The 27,586-nt window shown below is 40.4% G+C and overlaps 1 protein-coding gene across 1 annotated transcript in view; it reads left to right on the forward strand.

The window, feature by feature from the left end:
• The first annotated feature begins 8,617 nt into the window (after window positions 1-8,617).
• The window catches only part of NUS1 (NUS1 dehydrodolichyl diphosphate synthase subunit), a 28,159-nt gene continuing 9,190 nt past the window's right edge, over window positions 8,618-27,586 (forward strand). The window contains exons 1-3 of the mRNA XM_008691251.2: window positions 8,618-9,245; window positions 22,134-22,259; window positions 23,176-23,325. Of these exons, the coding sequence (XP_008689473.2) occupies window positions 8,831-9,245; window positions 22,134-22,259; window positions 23,176-23,325 (691 nt within the window). The 5' untranslated portion in view covers window positions 8,618-8,830. The remainder of the gene's footprint in view (window positions 9,246-22,133; window positions 22,260-23,175; window positions 23,326-27,586) is intronic.

Raw genomic sequence — 27,586 nt, forward strand, 5'->3', positions numbered from 1 at the left:
AGACCACTGCCTTCTTGCTCACGTGGCCTTTCCTCTGTGTGCGTGTGGGCATGTGCACACAGGGAAAAAGTGACAGGGATCTATGGTGTCTCTTCTTCTTATGAGGATGCCGGTTCTATTGGATTAGGGCCCCACCCTTATGACCTCATTTAATGTTAATTACCTTATCTCCAAATACAATCACATTGGGGGTTAGGGCTTAACATAAGAAATTTGGGGGACACAATCCAGTCCATAACAGTATGTATATGTATGTATGCAAGTATGTATGTATGTATCTACCTACTTATACTATCTATCTCAGTTTTGGGCTCTTGATTAAGTTTATTGATAAACTTACAAAAAAAGAAATAAGGAAAAGGTAAAGGTGGGGGCGGACAAGGTAGGAAAGGATAAGGAAACTTTAAGGCCCGGTTATCACACATTTATACTTACGTAGAGATTTTTAAAAATCAGGTATTTAGCTACTAATCTGAGAAGGCGCTAGAGGGCACCAATGAGCTATAGGGCAGGTGAAACTTGGAAGGAAGGGTGAAATACAGACTATGAGATCATGCTTCGTGATCCCGGAAGGCAGGTGTAGGTTAAGTGTCATTGGAGTTGGAGAAGGGGCCGTCATCTTGGGCACACGGGTCCATTTAATGCCTGAAAAAAGGGATCCCTTGGTGGTAGATAAGGAAAAGGGGAGATAAACTTACCGAGCCTAGTTTTTCCTATGTTACCTTTTAGCGCCACTGTTCCCTCATCTGTAAAGTGGGGACTGTAGTAATCGCTCCTTGCGTTAATTCTTTTGAATTAAACCCATATGGAAGAAAAACATTTTCTTAATTGCCCCCATGATTTGCAAATCTTCCTCTTTCTCTAAATGGAGACATTCATTGTTCTGTATCCCAGATGCCAATCGCACAGTGGCATATGTAAATGACGCGTCCTGCGATTACACGGCGGATAGCATGTGTCCCTCCTGAAAGCGTTTTTATTCTCTCGCTGCTTTCCCTCTCCCATTTCAAAGCATGCCTGCTTAGACCCGCCAAAAGTCAGAATTGAACCACTGCCTGGTCATAACCCTCCCAGTGGCTGCTCCCTTGGTAATACAAATCCTGGTTGAAGCCTTTATATTGCCCCTGTACGGGCTTGATTGTTCTTAGATGAAAGACAAGTCTTCCACTCAGCCTTGGGAAAGGGAGTGAGAATAACCAAAATGAATGAATAACCGCAAAGAATGATCTGACTAGAAGGCATGGGTGCTCCTTTTTGGCGCACACACAGGGTCACACACGAAAGTACTACTTTTATCAGAGCTGACAGTCTTGTTCAGGAGCATTCTTAGTTTCTACCTGGAAATGCTCAAAATGTACGAACTTTAAAGAGTTTTTCCTCACAGAATTTATAACTTTCTGTTATGCGATATATGCAAGAGCAGGAACTCTGGACTTGCCTTCTTCGGATGCGTAGGCTTTCTGCTAATGCCTTTGCAAAGGGGCTCACAAGTCTCAAATTCTCCGCTTTGTTGCACCTCTGAATCTCCTCCTTGACTTCATGGTTCATGGACGTCCTGGTTTTAGATGAAAAAGATGTCTCTAAGGGCAATGCTCATGGAACTCTCCTTTCTCTAAAGAAGTCCTTTAAAAAAAAAAAAGTCATTTTTCCCCCCTCTACTTGTTCATTATGTTCCCTCATCAAATAATGTGCTGGTGTTGAGGCTGTAACCAAAAATTGTGGTTTCCTCATTATAAAACAACCGTGTGGGGGTGGGGGGCGTCAGTTGACATCTAATGCTTTCATGCTTTTAAAATACAGACTATGTAGATTTCACCAGCCCTGAGACACAGAATAGTCATTATCCTTTTTAAGCTCTACTGTGCCAGAGGTCACAGCTCAGTTATGTCACTCATCATTTAGTCAATTAGATATTTTACTCTTAGCCAAATTGGCTTAAACAAATGTGCACATAAATGAAAAACTACTATCTTTACATGTCAATCAGAAATTCAATCGTTTTCCATCGTATAATGGTGTAGTAAATGTTAAAAATTGGATTCTTGCCAGCTTATTTGTCTGAAACCTCAGGGAATGGTTAAAAGTCCCAAAGCATAGCTTTGTAAGAATGAACTTTGTGGAACTGGTATCACCCAATGAATTATCTTAGCAGTTTGATTTAGTAACATTACTGGCACTGTCTCTGAACTCTAGAATTGCCTTTATTCTGGATGGTATCTCTTTTTGACAGGAAAGAGCTAGTATGATGGATTTCCCCATCTTTTTCTAAGGGAGAATATTGTTCTATAGGCTTTCACAGAACACTGTTTTTAGGATCCCAATACAGAGGATTTTATTTAATAGCCAGTCTTCAACTTTTAAAACAGTCACTGACAATTGCCTCTACAGTGTTCTTATCCCAAACTATCTTTGTTTCAGAAAAATACCTAGCATATAGTAATTCCTTCCCACCTATGCTGTCCCCACAACACAAACCCCCCACAAGCTGCCCTACCCAGTGTTGGATCATCGTTATTCAGGCTTACAGTACTCATTTCTGCTTTAGGATTAATTTACCAACCACTTTTTTTTTTAAAGATTTCACAAATGCCACTAAAAATAATACTGTCTGATAGACAATCAATGTCCATGTATTATATGAATAGTAGCTCATGATAATTGTTCACTTGGAAATGTAATGAAATTTCAAAATGGGATCCCTGTTTTTCGGGCTACGTGTATTGTTAACTATAATCTATGTATCAAGTCAGCAGCCATGTTTGTAGATACCTGTTTCTATATGGTCATCAGTATTTACCCTTGGTCTTTACTTTTTGTCAGTCTGATGAGTGAAAAGACAGTATCTCATTGTTTTGATTTTCACTTTGAAGATGACTTGTGAAGTCGAGCACGTTTCTATGTATTTGTTAGGCTTTGCGTTTCCTCTTCTGTTAATGACCTATTCATCCACTTTGGCCATTCAAAAAAATTCAGGTGTCTTTATAAAAAGCAATTTGTAGGATTTCTTCATATTGTAGGGATATTACCTTTATTTTGTCAGATATGTTACGAACATTTTCTCTAGGATCGTTTTTCTTTTGATGTGGTTTATGACGTCTTTGGTCTTATAAAAAAATTTAACCTTTACATAGTCAATTGCCCAATCCTTACTTTTTTAAAGATTTTATTTATTTATTTGAGAGAGAGAGAGAGAGAGAGTGAGAGAGCTCTCGCGCATGACTGTGAGGAGGGGTAGAGGGAGAAGCAGACTCCCTGCCAAGCAGGGAGACCCATCCTGGGTCGATCCCAGGACCCTAAGATCATGACCTGAGCTGAAGGCAGACGCTTAACTGACTGAGCCACGCAGATACTCCTGGTCAACCTTTTATATATGAAGTACAAGCTATGCACATTTATGTATATACACTATGATATATTTTAGTGTATATATGTGTGTGTTTAAACAATATGTGTATATGTGCATATATATGCATAGTGTACACATAAGATACCTATCTACTCTGTGGATAGATATATAACCTGGTGACATATGTTTCACTATTCTATATTACTTAGAAGTTTTCTATGTAACTCATACCAATTAATCAATTAACCTGATCTGATATTCTTTCCAACTGTTAAAGTCAACTAAGGATCTTGGAAATACTCTCTAAAATGACATACTACAGATCAGAATTAATGTTGACATAAAAAGCTCATCAGAATTTATATAGTGCTAAATTGTTGAACATATAATTTTACATTTTTCCTAACTTTAAGCATTACACAGGAGTAAACGTATCTGATCAATAACACAGTGCAAGAACTCAGGAAGTTTGGACTAACTAGTGTCTTTATGAGAAGACAAGTCTAGGGAATAATCTTACAGACTTTTTAAAAACCCGAACTGTCAGAAAAGTGTGATTTACCCAAAGATTTTGGATGCTTTTTTTTTTTTTTTTTTTTTTTTGGATTTTGGGCTTAGCAGTTTCTGTGAGAAAGGGACTTTTTTTTTTCTTTAAAAAGCTAGTACATAGTTTTTTGGGGGGGGGGAATTCTAGGAAGATTAGACTTATGTAAGTACTTTATAGCTCTAGAAACCAATCAGGATAAGGTGCCTTTTGTTTAAGTAATTTTGCAATCTAAGCCAGATTGACCAACTTTTAATGTAAATGACCTAAGAGTACATATTTGAGACTTCATGGGCCTTGCAGTCTCTTTGCAACCACTCAACTCTGTCATAGACAATTCATAAATAAATGGGTATGGCTGTGTTCTAACAAAACTTTTAAAAACTAGTAGTAGACATATGGTTTATGATCCATCATGTAAGGAGCTTGGGAGCCATCAATTTGTTGTAACAGCAAATAAAAAAGCTGAACAGACTCAGAAATCAACAACTCTTTTTTGATCCACAAGAGAAGTGAGGTCACAAGGCAGACTGCCGCTCCCCAAATTAGAGAGACAGTTGAATGCAGAGAATCACAATTTATTGGAGCCAAAAGCCCTGAGCAGAGAGCTGGGCAGGAACCAGTGCTATGGCAGAAAAACCCGAACTGTAATTGATAAATTGCTGGAGGCTCAGAGTGGACAAGTCTGAGAATTAAAAACCCCGGGGGGGTTTGGGGAGGGCAAACACGGAAGGTCTCCCACACTTATATACGTTTTCCCTTCAGGAACTCACCCAGGTTCTCAAGTGGATATTAGAGACAAATATCACCACATGCTTCTGGCAGCAGCAGGTGGAAAGGAACCTTTGAAATATGCCAGAGCATTCTGTCCTCAACCAGGTGTGCTCTCAAGGGAAACTATTTTACCACAGTCTAAATATTGGGGTTTTATCTGGTCTAGGGGAAGGGAAACACCCAACTCCAGCCCTGTCTTGCCCTCCTGGCCCACATAAGAGGGGGTGGGTTAGGGAACTGAAAACACTTGTGAGTTCACAGACCAGCGCACAGGCTCACCTGAAAGATTAAGACCTGATCGTGGAATTATAGAACCCTCCCCGCCCTCTGCATCTCACCTCCGCATTACTAAAGGACTGTTCACAGCAGTTCCTTTGCCCCAGTACATCTAATCCTCAAGTAAAAATTACAACACATTCTAAAAGGCAAAAGCAAAGAACAAAGCAAAACCAGTTTGAAGAGAGACAGCAAGCATCAGAACCAGACTGAGATATAGCAGGGACGTTGATATATGACATATCAAGAATGTCATATGCTTGGAATCACACAGTATGTATGTCCCCATAATGTTGGAGACTTACTAACTTTCTGAGGCTGTGGAAGTCTTTCTGCATTTTTCTGCCCCTGGTAGAACTTGGGTATTGGGAATTATGCTTAAGAAGTCCAAAATTTATATTATATTTATATGAACACCTAACATTCCTAGAAGTGTCACATTCACTACTTTTTTTTGAAAATGACAAAATAAGAAATCCTTTAGAAAAGAGAGAAGTGCAAAAACTTTGGATTGAATGGATATATATAACAGGATATTATTATGTTTTCCTGTTATCCCAGAATTGTGGCAGAAAACAAAAGGCATCAAACCTATCTCCTTCTTTTTTTTAAATTTTATTTTATTTAAATTCAATTAATTAACATATAGTGTATTATGAGTCTCAGAGGTAGAGTTCAGGGATTCATCAGTTGCATATAACACCTAGTGCTCATTCATCACATACCCTCCTTGAGGCCTATCACCCAGTTACCCCATTCCCTCACCCACCTCCCCTCCAGTGAGCCTTGGTTTGTTTCCTATAGTTAAGAGTCTCTTATTTCATTTTTTGATGGCTGAGTAATATTCCTTTACATATATAATCCATTCATCTGTCAATGGACATGTGGGCTCTTTCCGTAGTTCGGCTATTGTAGACATTGTTGTCATACACACTGGGGTGCAGGAAACCTACCTCCTTCTAAGCGCAGAGAAGTAGTCAGAATTTGAGAGCAACCACCAGACACTTCCATCCCTAGCCTACTGAAAGATGCCAAAGAAGGAAAGTGAGGGCCCCTTCTCTACTCCCTTGTAGAGGCTGAATATTTATTTATTTATTTATTTATTTATTTATTTATTTAAGAGAGAGTACAGGGCTCATTGCCGGGCTCGATCCCATGATCCTGAGATCATGACCTGAGCTGAAATCAAGAGTCAGATGTTTAACCGACTGAGCCACCCAGGCGCCCCAGGAGGCTGGACATTTTTAAGCCAGGAGACCTGTTAATCTACCTCTGGTTACTCTTGGAGGAAAAAAACCAAACAGTTAAGGAGAGGAGCCAGGATCTGCATGTTGGGGGTGGTGGTGGGTACTGTCAGATGGAGATGGGGCCAGAACCCCTTTGCTTAAGTTTGCAATTCAAGGAAGTACGAAAGTTGTAGCCCCCATGTGCCTGCGGAGCTGGGAGTTGGCCATGGGGAGATGAGATTGATGGCTTTAATCTTGAGAGAAGCAGCAAACACTGGGGCACAGAGTACACCAGAGAAATGTAACCGTGTGTGTGTGTGTGTGTGTGTGTGTGTGTGTAAGGGGATGTCCTTCGGAATCCACAGCCGCATTTCAGAAGCAAGCTCGTGCCTGGGAGCTTCCTTAGCAGAACATCTGGAGTCACATAAACAACAGCGCTGGCTAGTGAGGGAGAAGACTGCAGCCTTTCCTGGTCACTGCCTTTCCCGTCCCCCTCTTCTTTGTCCGGCACCAGAGAAGCAAGTGCAGAGGCCACCGAGAGAGGTAGAAGTATGTGAAGGGTGTGTCTGCTGCCTAGCCTTCGCTTCCTCAGGCTGAACTGCCAAAGGGAGGAGAACTTTGAGATGGACATGAGATTCCAGTTTTAAAATAAAGTGAAGTGAGTCTTAGAAAAATGAGACTGGTCCAAAAAGTGACAATGATTGAAACATTAAGGTATGTAGCCAAGGTGTTAACAGATGTTTCCCAGGGGAAGGGGGCTTAAGAGAACAAAGAGTAGGTAGGCATTACACAAATGCAATTGTTTTATATATATTACATATAACATGCAATAGTATTATATATATATGCCCACATGTACATTTAATCCTTGAACAACCCAGGGTTTAAACTGTGCAGGTCCACTCTTGTGTGTAGTTTTTCTTTTCTTTTTTTTTTTTGGATATAGTACAGTACTGGAACTTCTCTTCCTTATCATTTTCTTTTTTTGTTTTTTAAAGATTTTATTTATTTATTTGACAGAGAAAGAGACAGCCAGCGAGAGAGGGAACACAAGCAGGGGGAGTGGGAGAGGAAGAAGCAGGCTCATAGCAGAGGAGCCTGATGTGGGGCTCGATCCCAGAATGCCGGGATCACACCCTGAGCCGAAGGCAGACGCTTAACCGCTGTGCCACCCAGGCGCCCCCCATTTTCTTAATAACATTTTCTTTTTCTAGCTTATTTTACTTTTTGGAGAATACAAATTATAATACATATAAAATACAAAATATGTGTTAATCAACTTTATGTTACCGGTAAGGCTTTTGGTCAACAGTAGGATGTTGGTAGTTAAGTTTTTGGGGAGTCAGAAGTTATATTCGGATTTTTGACTGGGGGGACTGGAGTTTGGGCACCCCTAAACCCCTACATTCTTCAGGGGTAAACTGTATATGAAAATGGAAAGTCCTACAAATAGAGCCATGAAATTTATAAGGAATGGTGAGATTTACAAGGAGGAAGAAATAACTTCTGGCTAGGGGAATCGAGGGAATTTTCCTTGAGGATTTGGCAAGTGAGATGATGGTTGGGAAATGGGTTGGGGCTTGGGGAATACTTACTTGGGAAACAGAAATTGAGGCAAAGGGAAGAGAGCAAAAGGAGCAGAAATGGGATAGGACTGCTGCAGGAAGTACAGCACTGGCCTGGAGGAGGAACACTGTTGTAGTCCAGATTGGCTGAACATTAGGCGGCGCGAAGGGCATGATGTGGCTACACGCGCATTTTCCACCAAATGATGGTTATTAGGGTCCGTCATACTGGTTGTCGGTGATCACTTGCTGAATGAAGAAAAGAATAAACTGAATGGATTGCCAGGCCTTGGAACCCCCTTTTATGTATTAAGTAACGGACAGGCTGTAAGGATTCCGCTTAGAGGGGAATGACCCAGGCAAAATTGTGTCTCAAGAGCATTACTAGAGATCCTCATTCACTCTTTGGGGAAGAATTGACCTCAGGTACAAGGTTTGACCAAAGAAGCTCTCTAAGGGGCGCGCTCCTGTCTCTGCACGACTTATTTTTGGGAACCCTCGTTGATCCCCAGCATCAACACTTGCTGCGGGCTACATTCCATTCCAGGTTCCTTCTGGCGTTTGTAATTTCCAATCCAGTTGGGCCACTTCTACTCCTTGGAAACCGCTTCTGGCAGGGCCATGAAAGGAGACAGTATAAGACGCCTAAGGCGCCCAAGGAGGCGGAATCCCTGAAATCGCCCATTCCAACCTCCAAGACATGCACCTTTTTGGGATCCTGCAGCCAAGGATTGGTGGCGTCTGCACCTCGCCCTCCGCACGACTAGGGGGCGCGCTCGGTCTCCGGCCCCCTTAGTTCGCAGGCGCTCGCTCTCCCTCGCCGCGCCGGGTTAGGCCACATCTTCGGACCTAGAGGCCGCGTCAGAGTTCCGCACCGGCCAATCAGAACTGTCCATGTACTAGCGGGGGCGGGGCTGCCGAGGCAGGAGGAAGATGGCGGCGGGGGCGAGGTGAGGTGTTGGCAGTAGAAAGGGGTTCGGGCGTGGGGGGCGGGGGAACGTGGAGCGATGGCCCGCGCCGGCCGCAGGGCTGGATAAGAAGCCGTCGCGCCGCGGGTGTGGGAGGGAGGGAGGAGAGGGCGCCCGGGCGCCACGAGAGTATGACGGGGCTGTACGAGTTGGTGTGGCGGGTGCTGCACGCTCTGCTCTGTCTGCACCGCACGCTCACCTCCTGGCTCCGCGTTCGGTTCGGCACCTGGAACTGGATCTGGCGGCGCTGCTGCCGCGCCGCCTCCGCCGCGGTCCTAGCGCCGCTCGGCTTCACGCTCCGCAAGCCCCCGGCTGTCGGCAGGAACCGCCGTCAGCACCGGCACCCGCGAGGGAGGCCGGGTCCGGCCGCCGCCCACCGCCGGCTGCGCTGGCGCGCGGACGGCCGTTCCCTGGAGAAGCTGCCAGTGCATATGGGCTTGGTGGTCACCGAAGAGGAGCAGGAGCACAGCTTCTCGGACATCGCGAGTCTCGTGGTGTGGTGTATGGCTGTAGGCATCTCCTACATTAGCGTCTACGACCACCAAGGTGAGGTCCGGCGCGGGTAGGGGGGCCGGGGCGTCTTGGACCGCGGGGACCGCACATCCGGCAGATGTATCCGGGGCGTGCCGCCCACCGCCGCGTTCCCGGCACTTCCAGTTGTCAGGTCCAGAGGTCCTTAAGTGCATATTACTACGGTGCCAGCGCTTTCGAGGAAGGGAGATAAGATTTACTGAACACCTACTAAGCCCCTGTATTCGATTCAGTCGTTTTCTATGCGTCAAAAAAAAAAAAAAACAACCAAACTTTAGTATTCTTTATTATGTCTCAGTAAGGTAGATGGTATTTGTATACCCGCGTTTCACAAAAGAGGGACGTTGAGGATCACCAGCATCTGTGCTTTTCCACATATTTGCCCTTTGTCACACCACAGTGTTTCTTCAGAGACATTCAAGGAGCTGCCCTTAAGTCCCTGTCAGGCTGTGAAGGATTTAGGCATAAGCTGAGGGGTTGGGGCCAGGTAGCATTTGAACTGGGCCTAGGAAAAGTATGCGAGAGACTGGGGAGCTAGGTACCTAGTCTTCAGAGGTCTGGGATAGTGTGCAGCCCTTGATCCTTAGTGGCCAACACAGCACTTGATAGAATAATTCCCTTCTTTAAGTTCTGATCGAGGGAATGAATTTCACCATGGGGAATTTGGTTAAGTGTAAGAATTCAGCACTTAAGTGGGTGGCTACAAACCTTAAGCACTGTGCTAAGCACATTCCTTGTAATTTTGCATTTGACTCCATGGACTCTCAGGCTTATGGGGAGTAGACACTTACGTAGGTGACATGGTTAATAAGAAGTGTCAAGAGTAAGTGACCACTATGATAATGGGGGAAAGAAATCCCAAATGGAGGAACTTGAGATGTTCAGGCAGAGGAAATGGGCTTTCAGCTGGACATTGAGTTATAAGCTGGAGGTAAGGTTGAGGAAGGCTCTAACTGTCAGGCTTGGGTTCAGTCAGATTCGAAAGCAGTGTAATTTTCTTAGCGACAAAGATGTGGTAACAATGACTTAGATGTACTGGGGTGAAGGAAAGGAAACTAATGTTTTATTCTCTGTTCGTAATGTAGATTACTGGTATGCTCCACGGAAGCTACAGTTTGATTTTTTTCCTTAGACTCTTTGTCAAATAGTTGGATGTAAGTGTGGAGTTTTGTCAGAAAGAGTAGGTCAAGGTCAAACAGTGACTCTTAGAGGGTATTAATCTTTGACCAACCTGTTACCTTCCTTGCAGTCAGCAAAGAATATGGTGAATCAGTAGCCTGTCATCATCAAATGATAATTTAACCTGTAGGGTAACGTTTAATAGGGGCCGACATTTTATGCAACTTCCCAAAGAAGTCAGCGGATCAGTAGAAATCACAAGACTGTTAGGAAGGGACACAATCTTTGCTTAAACCAATGCAATAGAAATATTGCCCGGGGAAAGAAAGAAGGGAAGCAGAAATGGGAATTAGTTGAGGCCATTAAACAATGTGGCGAATTGACTTATAAGTGAATCCCTTATATACAGGTGATTCTTTTCAAGCAAGTACATTTACATTCCAGAAGGGCAGGCGGATGTATAGCTAAACAGTTGAACTTGATGACTGTGCCTCCTAACACAGATTGTAATATTGCCACACTTCCTTGTTTCGGTAATTCCTGTTAATGAATTGCTGATGTGGTTCAGAAATACAGTGTGTCACATTCGCTAAAAGAAAAATGATTGTTAATGAAAAGGAAGAAGTCAGGCTAACCAGGTATTGACAGAAAACAGAAAGGAGGTTTTGTTTTGTTTTGTTTTTAGATTTTATTTATTTGAGAGAGAGAGAGAGTGAATGAGTGAGAGAGAGAGCACGCACATTGGCAGGGGGAGGAGCAGAGGGAGAGGGAGAAGCAGACTCCCGGCTGAGCAGGGAGCCCAACAATGTGGGGCATGATCCCAGCACACTGGGATTGTGACCTGAGCCAAAGGCAGACGCTTAACCAACTGAGCCACCCATGCGCCCCAGAAAGGAGTTTTAAGGTTATTTCCAGTGACTAGACCTAGGGTACTTTGTGCCCTACTGTAAAAGCAGTTTTAATTATTTTTTCGGGGATAATTTCATTGAAATAAGAGACTTTTGGTTTACCCATTCTTGGTTTTGATTGATTGATTCATTCATTTATTCAACAGTGAGAATTGCATGTCTATTAAATATCAGGTACTGGTCTGGTCATGAGAGTACCAATGAATAGAACAGACAAAAATCCCTATCCTCATGGAACTTACATTTTAGTAGAAGCCTGACAGATATTTTAAATGAGTAAAAGATGTGGTAAGTTAGATCATAAGTGAAATGAGGAAAAATAAAACGGAAGGGAAATAGGAATGTTGGAAGACAGTGGTAGAAGAGGAGGTGCAGTTTTAAATAGGGTAGCCAAAGAAGGCTTCACTGACCTTTGAATATAGACCTGAAAGGTGAGGAAGGAAGCTGTGTGGATATATGAGAAAAGTTGTCCTTTTCAGGGGAAGTTTTAGCTACTTAAGGTTTATTCAGTTTTCCCAAACAAACTTTTATTTAAATCTATTTCTGTATAGGTATTTAATTTTAAAATAATCACAAATGCCACATTTATTGAGTACCTTACTATGGATTAAAGCACTGGGATACAAAGAAGTATAAGAAATTGTGTCTCTCAGGGAGTTAAAATATCTCAAGTTAAGGTTGTCTATTAAAAATTAATATATAAATGCTGAGTGGCAGAGATTTCATTTAAGGAAGGAAAAAATCCTGGTAGAGCAGGGTTACCCGCATATGCCTGTAATGAAGGAGGTGACACTTGAGCTTGGCCTTGCAAAAATAGGTAGAATTTGGATTAGCATGAACAGTAGTGTTCTCCATCCTCCACCGCCCCCACCTGCCCCTGGCCTCCTCCCCATCTCTCCCACCCTCCCTCTCTGTATGTGAATAGGGAATTCCCTATTGGTAGCATTCCTATTAGACAGGCTTGAACAACAGTACCAAGTAGTGTTGGGAATAGTAAATATAAGTAAGTTTCTGTAAAGAAAAAGTTGAGAAATGAGGTGGGGTGAAGGTTTGGGCAACTGTTCTGTTGCTTTGTAGTCTACTCCAAAGCATAGTATTTTAAAACAACTTATGTGTTGACTCAGGTCATTTGGTCAGTTCTTTTTTGGGATTGGTCACTCATAAGGTTGCAGTCACATAGTGGCTAGGACATAAAAATTTCTTGTTATAAGCCTTACTCGTGGTTTGTGATGGCTGGAATGAATGAGGGCGGGTTGGTTGTGTCTTCACATAGTCTTCTACAGGGCTGGCTTGGACTTCTCATTTTAATAGTGACCTCAGGGTAATCAGATGGTAGTTGCCTTCCCTCCAAGAGTGTTCCCAAACACCTAGCCAAAGGCCAGAGCTTACAAGGCTTCTTTGACCGAGCTTAGGAAATCTTGCAGTGTTACTTTTGTTATATTCTCTTGGTTTGAGAAGTCAGGGGTCTGCCCCAAGTCAAGAAAATGCCGAAATTGACTCCACCTCTCCATGAGAAAATAGCTTGTGCAGAAAGGGAGGAGGGAGCCAGGCATGGGAAGAATGGGGGATAGGCAGGGAATTGATGGCAGGCATCTTAGAGATAAGCTACTGTACTATCTTATATTTTTCCCTGTCCTATACCCCTTCATCTAAAAATTTGAGTTTAGGGGCGCCTGGGTGGCGCAGTCCTTAAGCGTCTGCCTTCGGCTCAGGGTGTGATCCCAGCGTTCTGGGATCGAGCCCCACATCAGGCTTCTCTGCTGGGAGCCTGCTTCTTCCTCTCCTACTCTCCCTGCTTGTGTTCCCTCTCTCTCTAGCTGTCTCTCTCTGTCAAATAAATAAATAAAATCTAAAAAAATAAATAAATAAAAATTAAAATAAAAAAAATAAAAATTTGAGTTTAAGTAAGTATTCATTCTAATTAATTATAATTGGGTCTAGATTATATTTTGTCCTTAGACTAAAAAAACAAAACAAAACGGTATTTGGTTTGACTGCCAGGAAAACTGAACTTTTTTTCATTTACCTGCCATATTTTTTGATTATAATAATTTCTGCCAGTAATTCTTTCATATATTAGAAATTGGAGTTGTTTTCTCAGGAATTTCTTAAGATCAGAACTCTAGTAAAGAGATTTGCCTAACTTGTCTCCATTTATAATTGAAGAAATGACCATAATTGGGATGGCACAAAAACTGGAGTTCAGGGGCTTTTGGGTGCTATGCTTGCCTGGGTCTCGCTTGAAGTATGCTTAGCTCCACGTTATCTGGGTGTGTATTATTGTCTTCAGTGATGGGACCTGTTCTTATTGCCCAGCTCTATTGCTGCCATGCGGAGGACCTTGCTGTGGGGCTGTTTTTCAAAATGTGGCCTATGGGCCATCTGAGAATGAGTCATTGGGGATGCTTATAAAAAATAGAGATTCAGGGGCACCTAGGTGGTTCAATCAGTTAAGCGTCTGCCTTCAGCTCAGGTCATGATCCCAGGGTCTGGGAATTGAGCCCTACATTGGGCTCCCTGCTCAGTGGGAAGTCTGCTTCTCCCTCACCCTGCCATTCCCCCTGTGCTTATGCTCGCTCGCTCTCTCTCTCTCTGTCAAATAAATAAATAAAATCTTAAAAAAAAAAAAAAACAACTAGAGATTCAACACAGTTATAGATCAGACTGAATTGGAGTGGGACCTGAGTGTCTCTGTTTTTATCAAACAGGAAATGCCTTAATCTGGATCACTCCAATTTACGCTAATACTAAAACCCTATCCAGATTGCCTCCCTCATGAAAAGGAACATGAAGGATGAATAATTTGAAGTTAAGGCAAGTAGCAGAATATCCCTTAATCTGTGCTAGCCTCAAACTTCAGTGTACAGAGGCCTCTGTCTGAAATTGTTTTTGGGGACAGCTTTCTCACTCTGGCGTTAAAAATGCCTGCCCAATGTACTCCCAGCATCCCCAACCTACTTCTCACTATTTTATATACCTTTTGCTGCATCCACGTTTAGGTTACTTGATGTTCCCTCCCACTGGAATGGCTCTTTATTAAATCTTTAGCAGTTTTACACATCGAGAAACTGACAAGTAGAAAGCCAAGCACCCATATCTAGTAAGGAGCAGATTTAGAATTTGAACTAGAGTTTATTGCAAAGGTTTTGTGCTTAACCTTTTGCTATACTGACTTCCGCTGGTAAGAGAATGTGACTAATACAGTCACTTTTAGTACTACTCCTAATTATGTTGGGTTAGCTTAAAGCCATAATTAAAGTGGTACTTAACTACAGGTAATAGAAATGATTTGTAACATATTTGAAGGCAAATAGAATTTTCTTCATACCAGTAACACAAAGGTTAATCCTGCGAATCATAGGACATACTTTTTTAATCAACTAAATTTGGTTTTATGGAACTCCTACTCTGTGTTGAACTATTTCTTTGTCAGGGAAGCAGAATCTGTGAAGACGCTCNTCTCATTGTTAAAATGTGCACCCTGAGGCTGTGAAAGCCCACGTGGTTTGTTAATTTCACATCTCTCTGTTGCTGAAGAGCTGGGACTGAAAGCACAGCACCTGTTGCATTATGCTTTGCCACTGTCCCACATGTGCCTTCCCTTTCTACAGCGTGCTTATTCCAGTGTAATCTTGTTCTGTGACGTATCCTGGGGCTCTTCCTGAAAGTAAAATTGTTTAGTAGCTTATAAGATTTGTTTTGTTATGACTGCTTTAGTCATTAAAAAAATTTTTTTTAAAGATTTTATTTATTTATTTGACAGAGATAGAGACAGCCAGTGAGAGAGGGAACACAAGCAGGGGGAGTGGGAGAGGAAGAAGCAGGCTCATAGCAGAGGAGCCTGATGTGGGGCTCGATCCCATAACGCCAGGATCACGCCCTGAGCCGAAGGCAGAGATGCTTAACCGCTGTGCCACCCAGGCGCCCCTAGTCATTAAAATTTTAATGGTATTTTTAAAAATTTTAAATAATTGCTTCACAAGTATATGCTTTCTTCTCTGAAGATTGCCTCTGATGGTGTAATTGAGTTGTTAGAGAAATTAAATGAGGTAACCACTAGGTAACTTACTTAGGTGTCTAGTTTATTTTTATTTATTTTTTATTTATTTATTTATTTATTTTTAAAGATTTTATTTATTTATTTGACAGAGATAGAGACAGCCAGCGAGAGAGGGAACACAAGCAGGGGGAGTGGGAGAGGAAGAAGCAGGCTCATAGCGGAGGAGCCTGATGTGGGGCTCGATCCCGGAACGCCGGGATCATGCCCTGAGCCGAAGGCAGGCGCTTAACCGCTGTGCCACCCAGGCGCCCCTAGGTGTCTAGTTTAAAAGGATAAAAGGTAGGCCATTTTGAAGGATGGGCATTTATAAGGAAGTATTACATTAATTCCATAGCTGGTTAGATGCTTTATAATTAGGAGAGATTGTTTTAATGTTTATCCCACTTTTCTCTCTTCCCTTCCCTTGTTTTTTTTTTTTTTTTTTTTTTTTTTTTTAAGATTTTATTTATTTATTTAACAGAGCCCAAGCAAGGGGGAGCAGCAGAGGGAGCTGAGCAGGGAGCCCGATGTGGGACTTGATCCCAGGACCCTGGGATCCTGACCTGAGCTGAAGGCAGACGCTTAGCCAACTGAGCCCCCACATGCCCCATTCCTTGTCCTTATAAAAACTTGCTGTTAGATGTTTCTTGAAGCCTGTTTCTATAGAAGGGAGGGGATAACCATGGTAAAAATTCTAATTTCAGATTTAGAAGAAGATTAAATATGTGCTTTAAAAGTCTCATTTTATGGAGTTGATTATTCATTTCACATAAATTTTAAAAGAAGCAGTGTTTAAGGAATACAGATAAGATTTGCTGACTGAATACTAGTCTAATTAAACTCCTTCTTACTTGGTTCCCTTAATTTGAAAAAAGTATGTACGTCATGGTTGTATTACCAGTGCATGTATGCGTGCTTGAGTGGAAGGGAGTAGACTAAATATTGAAACCTATAATTCTAAAATGTCAATTAATGTAGTAAGGGTCCTGAATACAGTATATAAGGCTACAGTAAGGGTCCTGAATACAGTATATAATCTGATGGGTGGATAGAGTATACTTAATTCCACTCTCTTTGAAATATTTCTCTCCTGGCTTCCATGACATCATGTATGCTTGGATTTCTTCCTGTCTTGTTCTCTGTCCCTTCTGAGCCTTCTGGCTTCTCTTCATTTGTTCCACTTTTAAATGTTGGGGTGTCCTAGAGTTTTGTGTTGCTTGTATGTATGTATCCCGTTGTCATTCTCTTGTTCATTCTGTCTCCTAGGTCAAGGGTCAACAAGCTTTTTCTTAAAGGTCCAACTAGTAAATATTTTAGGCCTAGTGGCTTAGAGGTCCCTATTATAACTCCTCAATTCTGCCAGTGAGGCCAAAAAACAGTCATAAATGAGTGGGTGTGACTGTAGTTTGCTGACCCCTGTCCCAGGTGATGTCTCCACTCTTATCACTTTAGATATCCTTTAAATGCTCCTACCCAGATTTGTACCTCTAGTCCTGATCTCTCCCATAATTCCAGACTCCTGTATCCAACTCACTGCCTAATAGGTTCACCTTTATTTGACATCACAGATACTTAACATGTCCAAAATAGTACTCTTGAGTTTCCCCCTCACCCCAGACCTGTTTCTCTAGTTTTTCTTATCTTAAAAAAATACTAGTACTGGCGCGCCTGGGTGGCTCAGTCGTTAAGCGTCTGCCTTCGGCTCAGGGCGTGATTCCAGAGTCCTGGGATCCAGCCCCACATCAGGCTCCTCCGCTGGGAGCCTGCTTCTTCCTCTCCCACTCCCCCTGCTTGTGTTCCCTCTCTCGCTGGCTGTCTCTCTCTCTGTCAAATAAATAAATAAAATCTTTAAAAAAAAAAATACTAGTACCTTCCAGCCAATTGCTCAACTAAAAACTTAGATGTCCTCTGTGAGTCTCTTACATCATATTCTACCTGTAATGTATCAGCAGGCCTCTTTGGCCTTACTTCTAGAATATGTTTCAAATTGGACACTTCTTTTAGTTGTCCATTACAGCCACCTAAGTTTGAGTTATTATCTTTCACCTGGATTATTGCTGTAGCCACCTGATCGGTCTTTTATATTCTGGCTCCTGTATAATCCATTCTTTACTTACCAGCAAGGTGATCTTTTTTTGTTAACATCATTTGAACTCTGAATAAAACCTTCCAACAGCTTCCCATCGTACTTGGAATGTTTTCTTAGCTCATTACTAAGGCCCTCAGACCCCTTTGTATTGCACTTTTGCCTACGTCTCTGTCTGACCTCATAATGCTCTTCCACTCCACTTAATTTCTGTGTTCACCAGTTATACCGGCATTTTTCTTTTCCTTGAATATGATGAAAACCTAAATGCTGAGAGAATATGCAGTAGCTATAGTAGTAATGATCTCAATTCTGAAAGTATTGATTTTTGTCTTTTGAGAGCTGAACAAAATAGCAAAGACTTTTTTGTTACATAATGCATTGTTATAATAATCATGAGATTAGCACTAAGGAAGGATGCATGTTACACAAGTGAAAAAAACAGGGTACACAATTGCATGATCATATAAACCAGGATTACACATGCATGATCATATAAACCAGAATATAAAAGACTAGGAAATACTAAAAACTGGAAGTGTTATGATGGTAAGGTTGGGGACATTCAGTTTAGGATGAATGGTTAGGGGACGTTACCTTACTTTGTTGACTTAACGTTGAGCGTTGTAAGTAGATTTGAATACTAGAATTTAAAATAGATATTTCTTAAGACTATAAAAAGTTTACATTTGGCCTCCGAAGTGCACAGCTAATGTTTATCAAATACCAAAAACATTGGAGCCTTTCTGAGATCCAGTTTTACTGGCATAATATTTTGGGTTTTTATGGAAATTATAGATGTGCATATGTGTGTTTCTAAAAATAGTTCTTTCATATATCTCTTCTATTTACATGTAGTTTGCACTTAGGAATTTGAGAGTACATGAGATATACTTGTAGAGCAACAGAACATAATATAAACTTCTTTAAATTATTATTATAAAAACTTATTTTAGATTCCTAAATCATTCTTATTAAATCATTCTTAAAGAATTTAAATAACTGTTAGTCCTGTGAAACCTTCTTAAAAGCCTTTTAAAAAAGAGCTCTAGTCGTAGTTTTTTTTTTTTTTTTCAGAAAATGCTGCCTACTTGTAAAAAGGGTAGTTGTATATATTTAATAGAGTTCAACTTTGGAGGAGGGGAATTCAAAATGTAATGAGTATATTAGTAAAGTGGGTTTGGCATTGTGAGTTTATCAATGTTAGAAATAGTTACTGAACTGAATAAGTAGAATCCAAGAGACGTGGATTTCAGGCTGAAGTCTTAAAAGACTCTTGACCAAGGAAAATTGCTTGACCTTTTTGGGTCTATTTCCTCATCTGTAAAAAGATGGGATAAAATAATTATTTCAGCCTATTACTGAAGGATTCTGTAAGGTATAATTTTCTTAAAAATATATTTGCAATTGTTTTTCCCTTGGGTCAATTATTTCTGAATGAATGTGGTCCCAGCTTCCTTTTATATAAAATGACTTTTGTGATAGTTTCTTTTATTACAACATTTTGGCTTTTGTTGAGATTCTGTGAAGGCAAACAAGATGAATTATGATATGAAAAAAAGAACTCCATAAGTATAAATACTTGTGTAATATCATTTGTGTAATATCATACTATGATATTACTAGAGGAATTGCCTATCTTAGTCAAAGGCACTCTTACATCTTGTTGGATTTCTTGAAATCACATGAAATATGTGTGGGTATACTTTGAGTCCTGAAGAAAATTTTAAGTTGATAGTATTGCTTATAGGTAAGTGAGATAGGTACAGTATATAATCAAGATTTCTGGATGGGGCAAGCTGCGAGGTATCAGGAATCATTTTGCTGATACTGTACTTCGTCTATGTATTTAGCACTTCCCGGAAGCTATACTTGTATATTTGATTTCTCCATCCAGATCAGCCAAGACAAAGGTTGTGTTTAAAATAACTTTATGAACATCTTTATAAAAGATACTTTGTAACTGTACCTCTATAATCTTCCTTTTTAACAGAATTTCTGCCTGTGTGCATTAAGGAAGTGCCTGCTTTTATTTTGAGAGGTTCCTGGAAACTTCTTAAAAATTCCATTCAGTGACATGTCCATTTAGGTTTTGTTAGGTGGCACTTTGTGCACTGATAATTCAGTTTATTAAATAAACGTTGAACTCCTGCTGTGTGGAAGGTGCCTTAGGGGAAAAGAGATGAGTAAGACCCAAGTTCATAAGTAAGACTACAGTTCAGTAGGGGGATTAAGTTATAATTATAATAAAAAGTAGAATATTACTTATTATGGAGTTTGAAGGGAGCGAGGGTGAGTCCGAGGAGAAATGGGGCATATCTGGCTGGGGGATTGGGAAGGGCTTCTTGAGAGAAAGTGACATTTTAGCTGGTCTATGAAGAGTTTTAGTAGGTGTGGGGCTGGGAAAGTAATCTAAAGGATGGAGGTTGGACTCACATCATATGTTTTGGGGGGGAACATAAGCCACAGCCTTAGCCTCCTGCTCTCCCCCATATGTGCTTCCTTACCTTTGGAGATCTTATTTCTCACTTCTTGTGTGTATGTTTGACTTTCACCTTGAGGAGGATGACTCCCAAATGTATGTCTCCATCTCCATCCTCCCTCTTGTGTTAGGTTATCTTCCCAACCCCGCCCCTGTAGTATTCTCCTAATTTTTCATGGGCCAGCTGAAATGTCATGTACCCTAAAGAGGTCTTTTGAAGTCCCCCAGCCAGTGTCTGACCTGTTGTCTTCTTTCAGCAGACATTGTTGAGTGTTTGTTGTGTGCCAGGTACTGTGCTGGCCCCTGGTGAGCAGAACAGTTAAGGTTTCTACCCACGTGGTACTTACATGACCTCTTTTGAATGTCATTCCCTCATGTGTCTTAATCACTTTTTCAGTACCCCCTGCCTAAATATTCTATCATCAGCTGTCTAAAACTAAGCTTATTTTCCTGCAAACCAGTTCTCTGCTAGAATTTCCCCACTTTAAAAGTTATTATTTTCTATTAGCTAGGATTAAAGCCGTGGAATTTTCTGTGTTCACCTCTAATTAAGTCATGCTCTTCATTCTCTCAGTTTTTTTATAATGAACTCCTTCCATTGCTTCTTCAAGTTATGAGTACTCTCCTGCCTGACTTTCTCTGTAGTGTTGTCAGGTTATTTTCCTAAAGTTATAAATTTCCACCATTCCCACATTGCTTAGAAATTGTTGGTTGCCTGTTTGGTAGACAACATGAAATGAAAATTAGGTCTGTCCCCTTTTCTTAAATCCTTTGCACCGGCAACATTTGTCTGTCTTTTGAGTATTCAGTATTTTTTCTTAAGAACAGTATCCTCTCCATTTTCTTTAAGTTGCTCAAGTCAGCTCAGCTCAAGTCTTGCTTGTTTTACAAAGCCTTTCCCTACTGAATAAAGGAGACTGCTGTTACACATATACCACCAAGTTGACATGTGTATATAGCAGATTCTGTGTTATTTCATGTATATTTATTGTGTTCTCTCTCCCAGTTAATCTTTGAAGTGCTTTAAAGTCAAATCTGACTGAGAGTGCAGAGTAGGAACACTTGATAAAGGTTAAAAAGCCAATGGCCCCTGGAAAGCTGCCCCTCTGAAAACAGCTAAAAACTTGTCAACTTGTTTTTAGAGCTCCCTTATATTAAACTTCTGTCACATCTTTCTCAATGATTATTAATTATCTAATAATCTAATAATTAAAAGTTTTAACTTTTCTGTGCACAGTTGAAGGATCAAACACAGTTTTATGTAGTATATTTTCCATGCTTTGAATTTACTAAATTTTGGTTTTGTTACTTTTGTGTATTCTCTCTACATTTTACATAATTTGTACTAGTTCCTCTTATCATTAAAAAAACAAATCAAGGGGCGCCTGGGTGGCTCAGTCAGTTAAGCGTCGTCTTTGGCTTAGGTCATGATCCCAGGGTCCTGGGATCAAATCCTGCATCAGGCCATCTGCTCAGCGGGGAGCCTGCTTCTTCCTCTCCATTGTCGCCCCTATGCCCACTTGTGATCGATCTCTCTCTCTGTCAGATAAATAAATAAAATCTTAAAAAAAAAAAAAAAGAATCAAGGGGCACGTGGGTGGCGCAGTTGGTTGGGCGTCTGACTCTTGATTTTAGCTCAGGTTGTGATCTCAGGGTTGTGGGATTAAGCCGACGTTGGGCTCCACGCTATGCCCAGAGTCTTCTTGAGACTCCCCCTCTGCCCCTCTCCCTGCGTGCACTCAGGCTCTCTCTCAAATAAATAAAAATCATAAAAAAAAAAACCTAATCAGATTAAGGTAATAGTGTTGAATGCACGTAGTGGATCTGCAAGGAAAGTTCATTGGACTAGGAGTCAGGAAGATAAGGGCTCTAGATCACTGCTGCAGTTTTTAAATTCTAGGACAAGTCTCTTCAGGACTTTGGGTCTCAGTTTCTTAATCTGTAAATTAAGGTTTCAAGTAAACGATTTCTTAAAATGTCTTTCTCAGTCTAATTTTATCATATTCATACAGACTCTAAGTAATCACCCTGTCCTTTTCTTTTCTTTTTTCTTTTTTTTTTTTTAAACATTAGCCTGACTCCAGACTCTTGTGTTAACAAAATTTTGTTGTGTTTTTCTTTTAGATTCTAGTTAGGTTCAGTCAGTCACTGCTTCATTTGGAATTTGTTCAGTTCTGGGAGTAGTGTTGTTTTCACAACAAATATCCATTAATTGTTGAAGAGGATAAGTTAACCTAGATGGGATTTACTTGCTTTTTTTCTTTTTAAGGTATTTTCAAAAGAAATAATTCCAGATTGATGGATGAAATTTTAAAACAACAGCAGGAACTTCTGGGCTTAGATTGTTCGAAATACTCACCAGAGTTTGCAAATAGTAATGACAAAGATGATCAAGGTAAGCATGAGTGTAAAATTGAGTATCTAACTTACGCAGATATGTTTTGTATTTCAAGGCAAATTCTATCACTTGTTCATTCATTTTGCCCTGTAGGTCTTTATTGTCACCATCTTTAATCATCAGATTTAGACTTTTCTTTCTTCATCGTGTTCAAAGATGATTTTCAGAAAAAAATAAAATTATGATTTTCATAGATACCAAAAAAAAAAACACATGTTAAAGATTTTATTTAACTCATAAACCACCAGGAACCAGGCAGATTTTGTAACCAGTTCAAAAAAGAGTCCAGAGAGTGGACACACAGATCAGGAATACTGAAATGACTATGTAAATGGAGGCAAAACTGGTTTTTCTATGTGGTCACAGATAAGATAATTGAACCTCTACCAGACGAGAGAGAATTTGCATGTCGATAAATAAGAATTTGGCATTGCTGTCAGTTACCTAGAATCCTGTCAGTTATAAAATAGGTCCCTTAGAGTCAGAGTCTGATAAGGTGGACAATACCTATTCCACTGAAACACATTGTTTTCCCTACAGTCTTCATTTTGATCTTCTCTCATGTTATTGCCAACTGTACTATGATTGTAGATGACATTTTAAATGAGTGAAAATTGTAAACTAGCCTATAATTCCTATTTTCTAGAGGATTCATTCAGAGATAACAAAGGTCTCTGAGCACTCTAAAAGGAAGGCAGTGTATATATATATACACAAATGTGATGTGTGAGGCCTTTTAGAGGAGAGTAGATAGGTATGTTTTGATATTGAATTTGAAGGACTTAAATGATTCTTGTTTACTATAAGAACTATACTTTTATTTTAGTCTTAACTTAATATTTCTTGAAACAGATTTTGAAATATGTCTGGAACAGGATGTTTTATTTAATAACTTGTTTGTTTTTTCCTCCAGTTTTAAATTGCCATTCGGCAGTGAAGGTGCTCTCCCCAGAAGATGGAAAAGCAGATATTGTGAGAGCTGCTCAGGACTTTTGCCAATTAGTAGCCCAGCAGCAAAAGAAATCCACAGATTTGGATGTAGACATGTTCAATAGTTTACTTAGTAAGTCGTGTGTGTGTGTTTATAGTTTTGTCCCACCAGGGTATAGTATGAAGGAGAACATCTAGGTTCCATTTGCACGATAAAGCGTGATTTTGTTGTTGTTATGCTTGTAATGTTTCTGAAATTTTAAAGACCCACACGTGAAAATGGTTTTGAGATAATGAAATTTGTAGTCAACTCACTTGCATGAGGACTTACTGGTAAAGGAGAGGATATGAGAGGATTTGGGGAGGAAGTGATGACTATTCTTGAATATATTGTTGTCATCCTTCTTCTGGATTCTTTCCTATACCATCAGTGAGTTCTCCAGTTCTCCAGACACCACATGGGTGTCCAGCAATTCATTTCACTTCTGATGCTAACTTCCCAGAGTCCATGTTTGGTTCTCCAGGTTTAAAGGCTCCGTCCCACAAGACTGCGCCCGCTTCAGATGCCAGGTGCAGTTCTCAGCCACCTGTACTGGCCACCTGTGCAGGCCACCTGATCAGCTGCCTATAAATAGGGGGTTCCCATGATTCTCTCCTAAGATCTGCTCATTTGCTAGAATGGCTCACAGACCTCAGGAGGGAACTTTACTTCTGTTTACCAGTTGATTGGAAAGGCTCCAGCTCAGGAGTGGTCCAGGGTAAGAGAGGCTAAGGCAAGGTCTCGGCAGGGGCGGGTGCAGTCATCTTCCGTGCCTTCTCTGGGCGAGTCATCCTCTCAGCGCCTCATTGTGTTCACCAACCTGGAAGCTTTCAGAACTCTGTCTTTTAGGGGTTTTTATGGAGGTGCCTTTATGTTAGCCTGATTGATTAAATCAGTGCCTATTAGGGTTTGAACTCCGTCTCTGCTTCTTTTCCCCTCCCTACCTGGAGGTTGGAAGGGAGGGCTGAAAGTTTCAACCTTCTTTTTTTTTTTTTTTTTAAAGATTTTATTTATTTATTCGACAGAGTTAGAGACAGCTAGCGAGAGAGGGAACACAAGCAGGGGGAGTGGGAGAGGAAGAAGCAGGCTCATAGCAGAGGAGCCTGATGTGGGGCTCGATCCCAGAACGCCGGGGTCACGCCCTGAGCCAAAGGCAGACGCTTAACTGCTGTGCCACCCAGGAACCCCTGAAAGTTTCAACCTTCTATTCATGTGATTGGTTTCTCTGGCAACTGGCTCCCGTCCTAAAGCTGTGTATAGGTCTAGAGGCCCACCAAGAGTCATCATTAACATAAACTCCGGTATGGTGGAAGGGGGCTTATTATGAAAAATACTCCTCTCACTCCTATCATTCAGGAAATTGTGAGGATTTTAGGAACTCTGTGCCAGGAACCTGGACAGGGACCAAATATATATTCTTTATTATATTACAATATCATACTCCTCTCACTGTGTCTTTTTAGTTTGACCTCTCTGTTAAGTTTGAATTTAACAGCTATTTAGGAGGCATTCCCAGAAAATATTCTTATTCATCGCTCTATTTTTAATATTCTTTCTATTATGTGATACCAGATATATTCACTATATTTTTCATGTTGTACCAAGTGTAACATTATATGTTTTTTTTCCCTTTATTTATAAAAAAGTCTTTAATTTGCTTATTCTCTCTGGAGCCCCCTAGGAACTTTTTGCCTTAACTTTATGGTCCTTCTTCTTACTGGCATTATCCTTGGTCCTTTTGAAGAAAGGCAGTACTTTAGAGTTCATGTCCATTGGTAGCTTCTGTAGTCATACAATTTTAGACATATATTTTCTGTTCATTCACATAGAGTTTCCATTTACCTTACTCATTAATCATGCATTTTCTAACTCATTCATTTATTTGACTCTCCATTCTTTTTTTTTTCATTTTCTTTTTTTTTTTAATAATATTTTTTTATTATATTATGTTAGTCACCATACAGTACATCCCTAGTTTTTGATGTAAGGTTCCATGATTCATTACTTGCGTATAACACCCAGTGCTCCATGCAATACGTGCCCTCCTTAATACCCATCACCAGCTTATACCATTCCCCTACCCCCCTCCCCTCTGAAGCCCTCAGTTTGTTTCCCAGAGTCCATAGTCTCTGGCCATGTGGTCTCAACTAACTCCTGATTTTCACTGACTACTCACTTCTTCCCCTACTCTACTATCCTCTTCTCTCTTATTGCCTGTTGTGTTCAGTATTCAGGCTGAATGAATAGACTTAAAATAGACCATTGTAGGGGTTATTGTAGGTTATTGGAGTGTTGACTGTTTCCTGGATTCTGTAAGGCCTCAACCAGAGAGTAATTTATGAGGGTGTTCTGAAAAGGATGCAGGGACCAAAGGTGGTCCTTCAGGTAGCCTGTGGAGACGTGCTAAAGTGTTGAGGCCATGTTTTGTCTTCAGGGGTAGTAAATCCACAATAAGTGAAAATGTACACAGTCCATAAGTTAACTTACTAATCCAACAGAAGCAAACCCTCTGACTCCTGTCACCCCAGAAGTTCTCTTGTGACTGCAGTTAATCACCATTCCTACTCCAGCACAAGGCAACTACGTATCTACTTTTTGACTATATTTTTGTCTTTTCTAGAAATTATATATAAATGGAATCATATATAGAATTTAATGTCTTGCTTTGTTTCTTTGGCATATTATTAAGGTTCATCACGTTGCATGTATTAGTAGTTCATTACTTTTTGTTGGTGAATAGTATTCAGTTTTATGATTGTACATTTTGTCGATCCGCTGATCAGTTGATGTACATTAGGTTTGTTTGAATAATGCTTGTGACCATTCACATACAAGTCTTTGTGCAGACATGTTGTCCTTTCTTTGGTACATAGCTAATAGTGGAGTTGCTAGATTGTGCAGTGAGTGAATGTTTAACGTTTAAGAAATTGCCAAACTATTTTCCAAAGAGGCTATCCTATTTTTACATTCCACCAGCAACGTAGAGGAGTCTAGATTCTTCAAATTCTTACCAGGGCTTAGTATTGTCAGTTTGTGTGTGTGTGTGTGTGTGTGTGTGTTTAATTTTAACCATTCTAGGGGGTGTGTAATAGTATCTCATTGTGGTTTTAATTAACATTTTCCTAATGACTAATGACATTGAACTTTTTTCATGTGCTAATTTGTCATCTGTATCTTCTTTGGTGAAGAATCTGTTCAAAACATTCTGCCTATTTTTAATGGGTAGTTTGTTGCCGTATTGAGTTTTAAGAGGTCTTTATATATTTTGGTACACATCTTTTTTCAGTAGTAAGGTATGATTTATGAATGAATACTTCCTCACAATCCATGGCTTACTTTTTTTTCTTAATAGTTCTTTTAAAATGTTTAATCTTTAAGAAATCCAATTTATCATTTTTTTTCCTTTTCTGGATCACACATTTGGTGTCATATTTAAGAAATCTTTGCCTAACCCAGAGTCACAGTTCTTTTCTTCTAGATTTTTATCACTTTGGCTGTTAAGTTTAAATCTGTAATCCACTTCAACTTAGTTTTTGTGAATGGTGTGAGGTAAACCAAAGCAGTTGTTCTTCTACCACCATTTTTTTTCTCTCTTGAGTTACTGTGACTCCTCTGTTGAAACTCAGTTTACCATAAATCCTTGAGTTTATTTCTGTACTTCTTATTCTGTTCCATTGGACTGTATTGTCTGTCCTTCAAATGCCACACTATCTTGATTACTGAAGCACCTACTATGGTAAGCTTTGGCGTCATGTAGGGTGAGTCTTTCAACTTTGATTTTCTTTTTCAGAGTTAAACAACTTTGGCTACTTTCATTTTCATGTAAATTTGTTGGTTTTTTAATATTGATTTTGTATCTTGCCACCTTGCTGAAATTCATTTAATAGTTCTGGTAGTTCATTTTACAGAGGCTTAAGATTTTTTAAATACAAGAACATGTTTTCTGTGTATAAAGAAAACAACTGCTATCTCTGCTCAAATTTTCTATTTTTAATTTTATTTTTTAGTCTGACTGCCTGTGTCTGTCTAGTTTTATGTGTCAGACAATGATATGCACACTGATTGTGCTCAAACCCTGAAGTTTGTAAGGCTTCCTTGGTCTCTGTGTGATGTGAGAGTGCATTCAGAGTTGCCACCAGTTCTCAAGTCTTCTTGGCTGTTCCTTTTCAGTGGGCTTTCTTGCTGCCCTCTTCCCTTGCCCTCTTTCCTTCTTTGCATGTGTGGAGTTCCCTGGTCAGCCATGGATGTGTGGAGAGCTAATCTCAGCCCTTGTTTCTGGGATCTTCCTGGTAAATTTCTGACCATTACACTGCTTGTCCTCACTGGGACTACAGCATCAGGCTAACAGGCTGTG

Source organism: Ursus maritimus, unplaced genomic scaffold (assembly GCF_017311325.1).
Source record: "Ursus maritimus isolate PB19 unplaced genomic scaffold, ASM1731132v1 scaffold_13, whole genome shotgun sequence".
Taxonomy (NCBI): domain Eukaryota; kingdom Metazoa; phylum Chordata; class Mammalia; order Carnivora; family Ursidae; genus Ursus; species Ursus maritimus.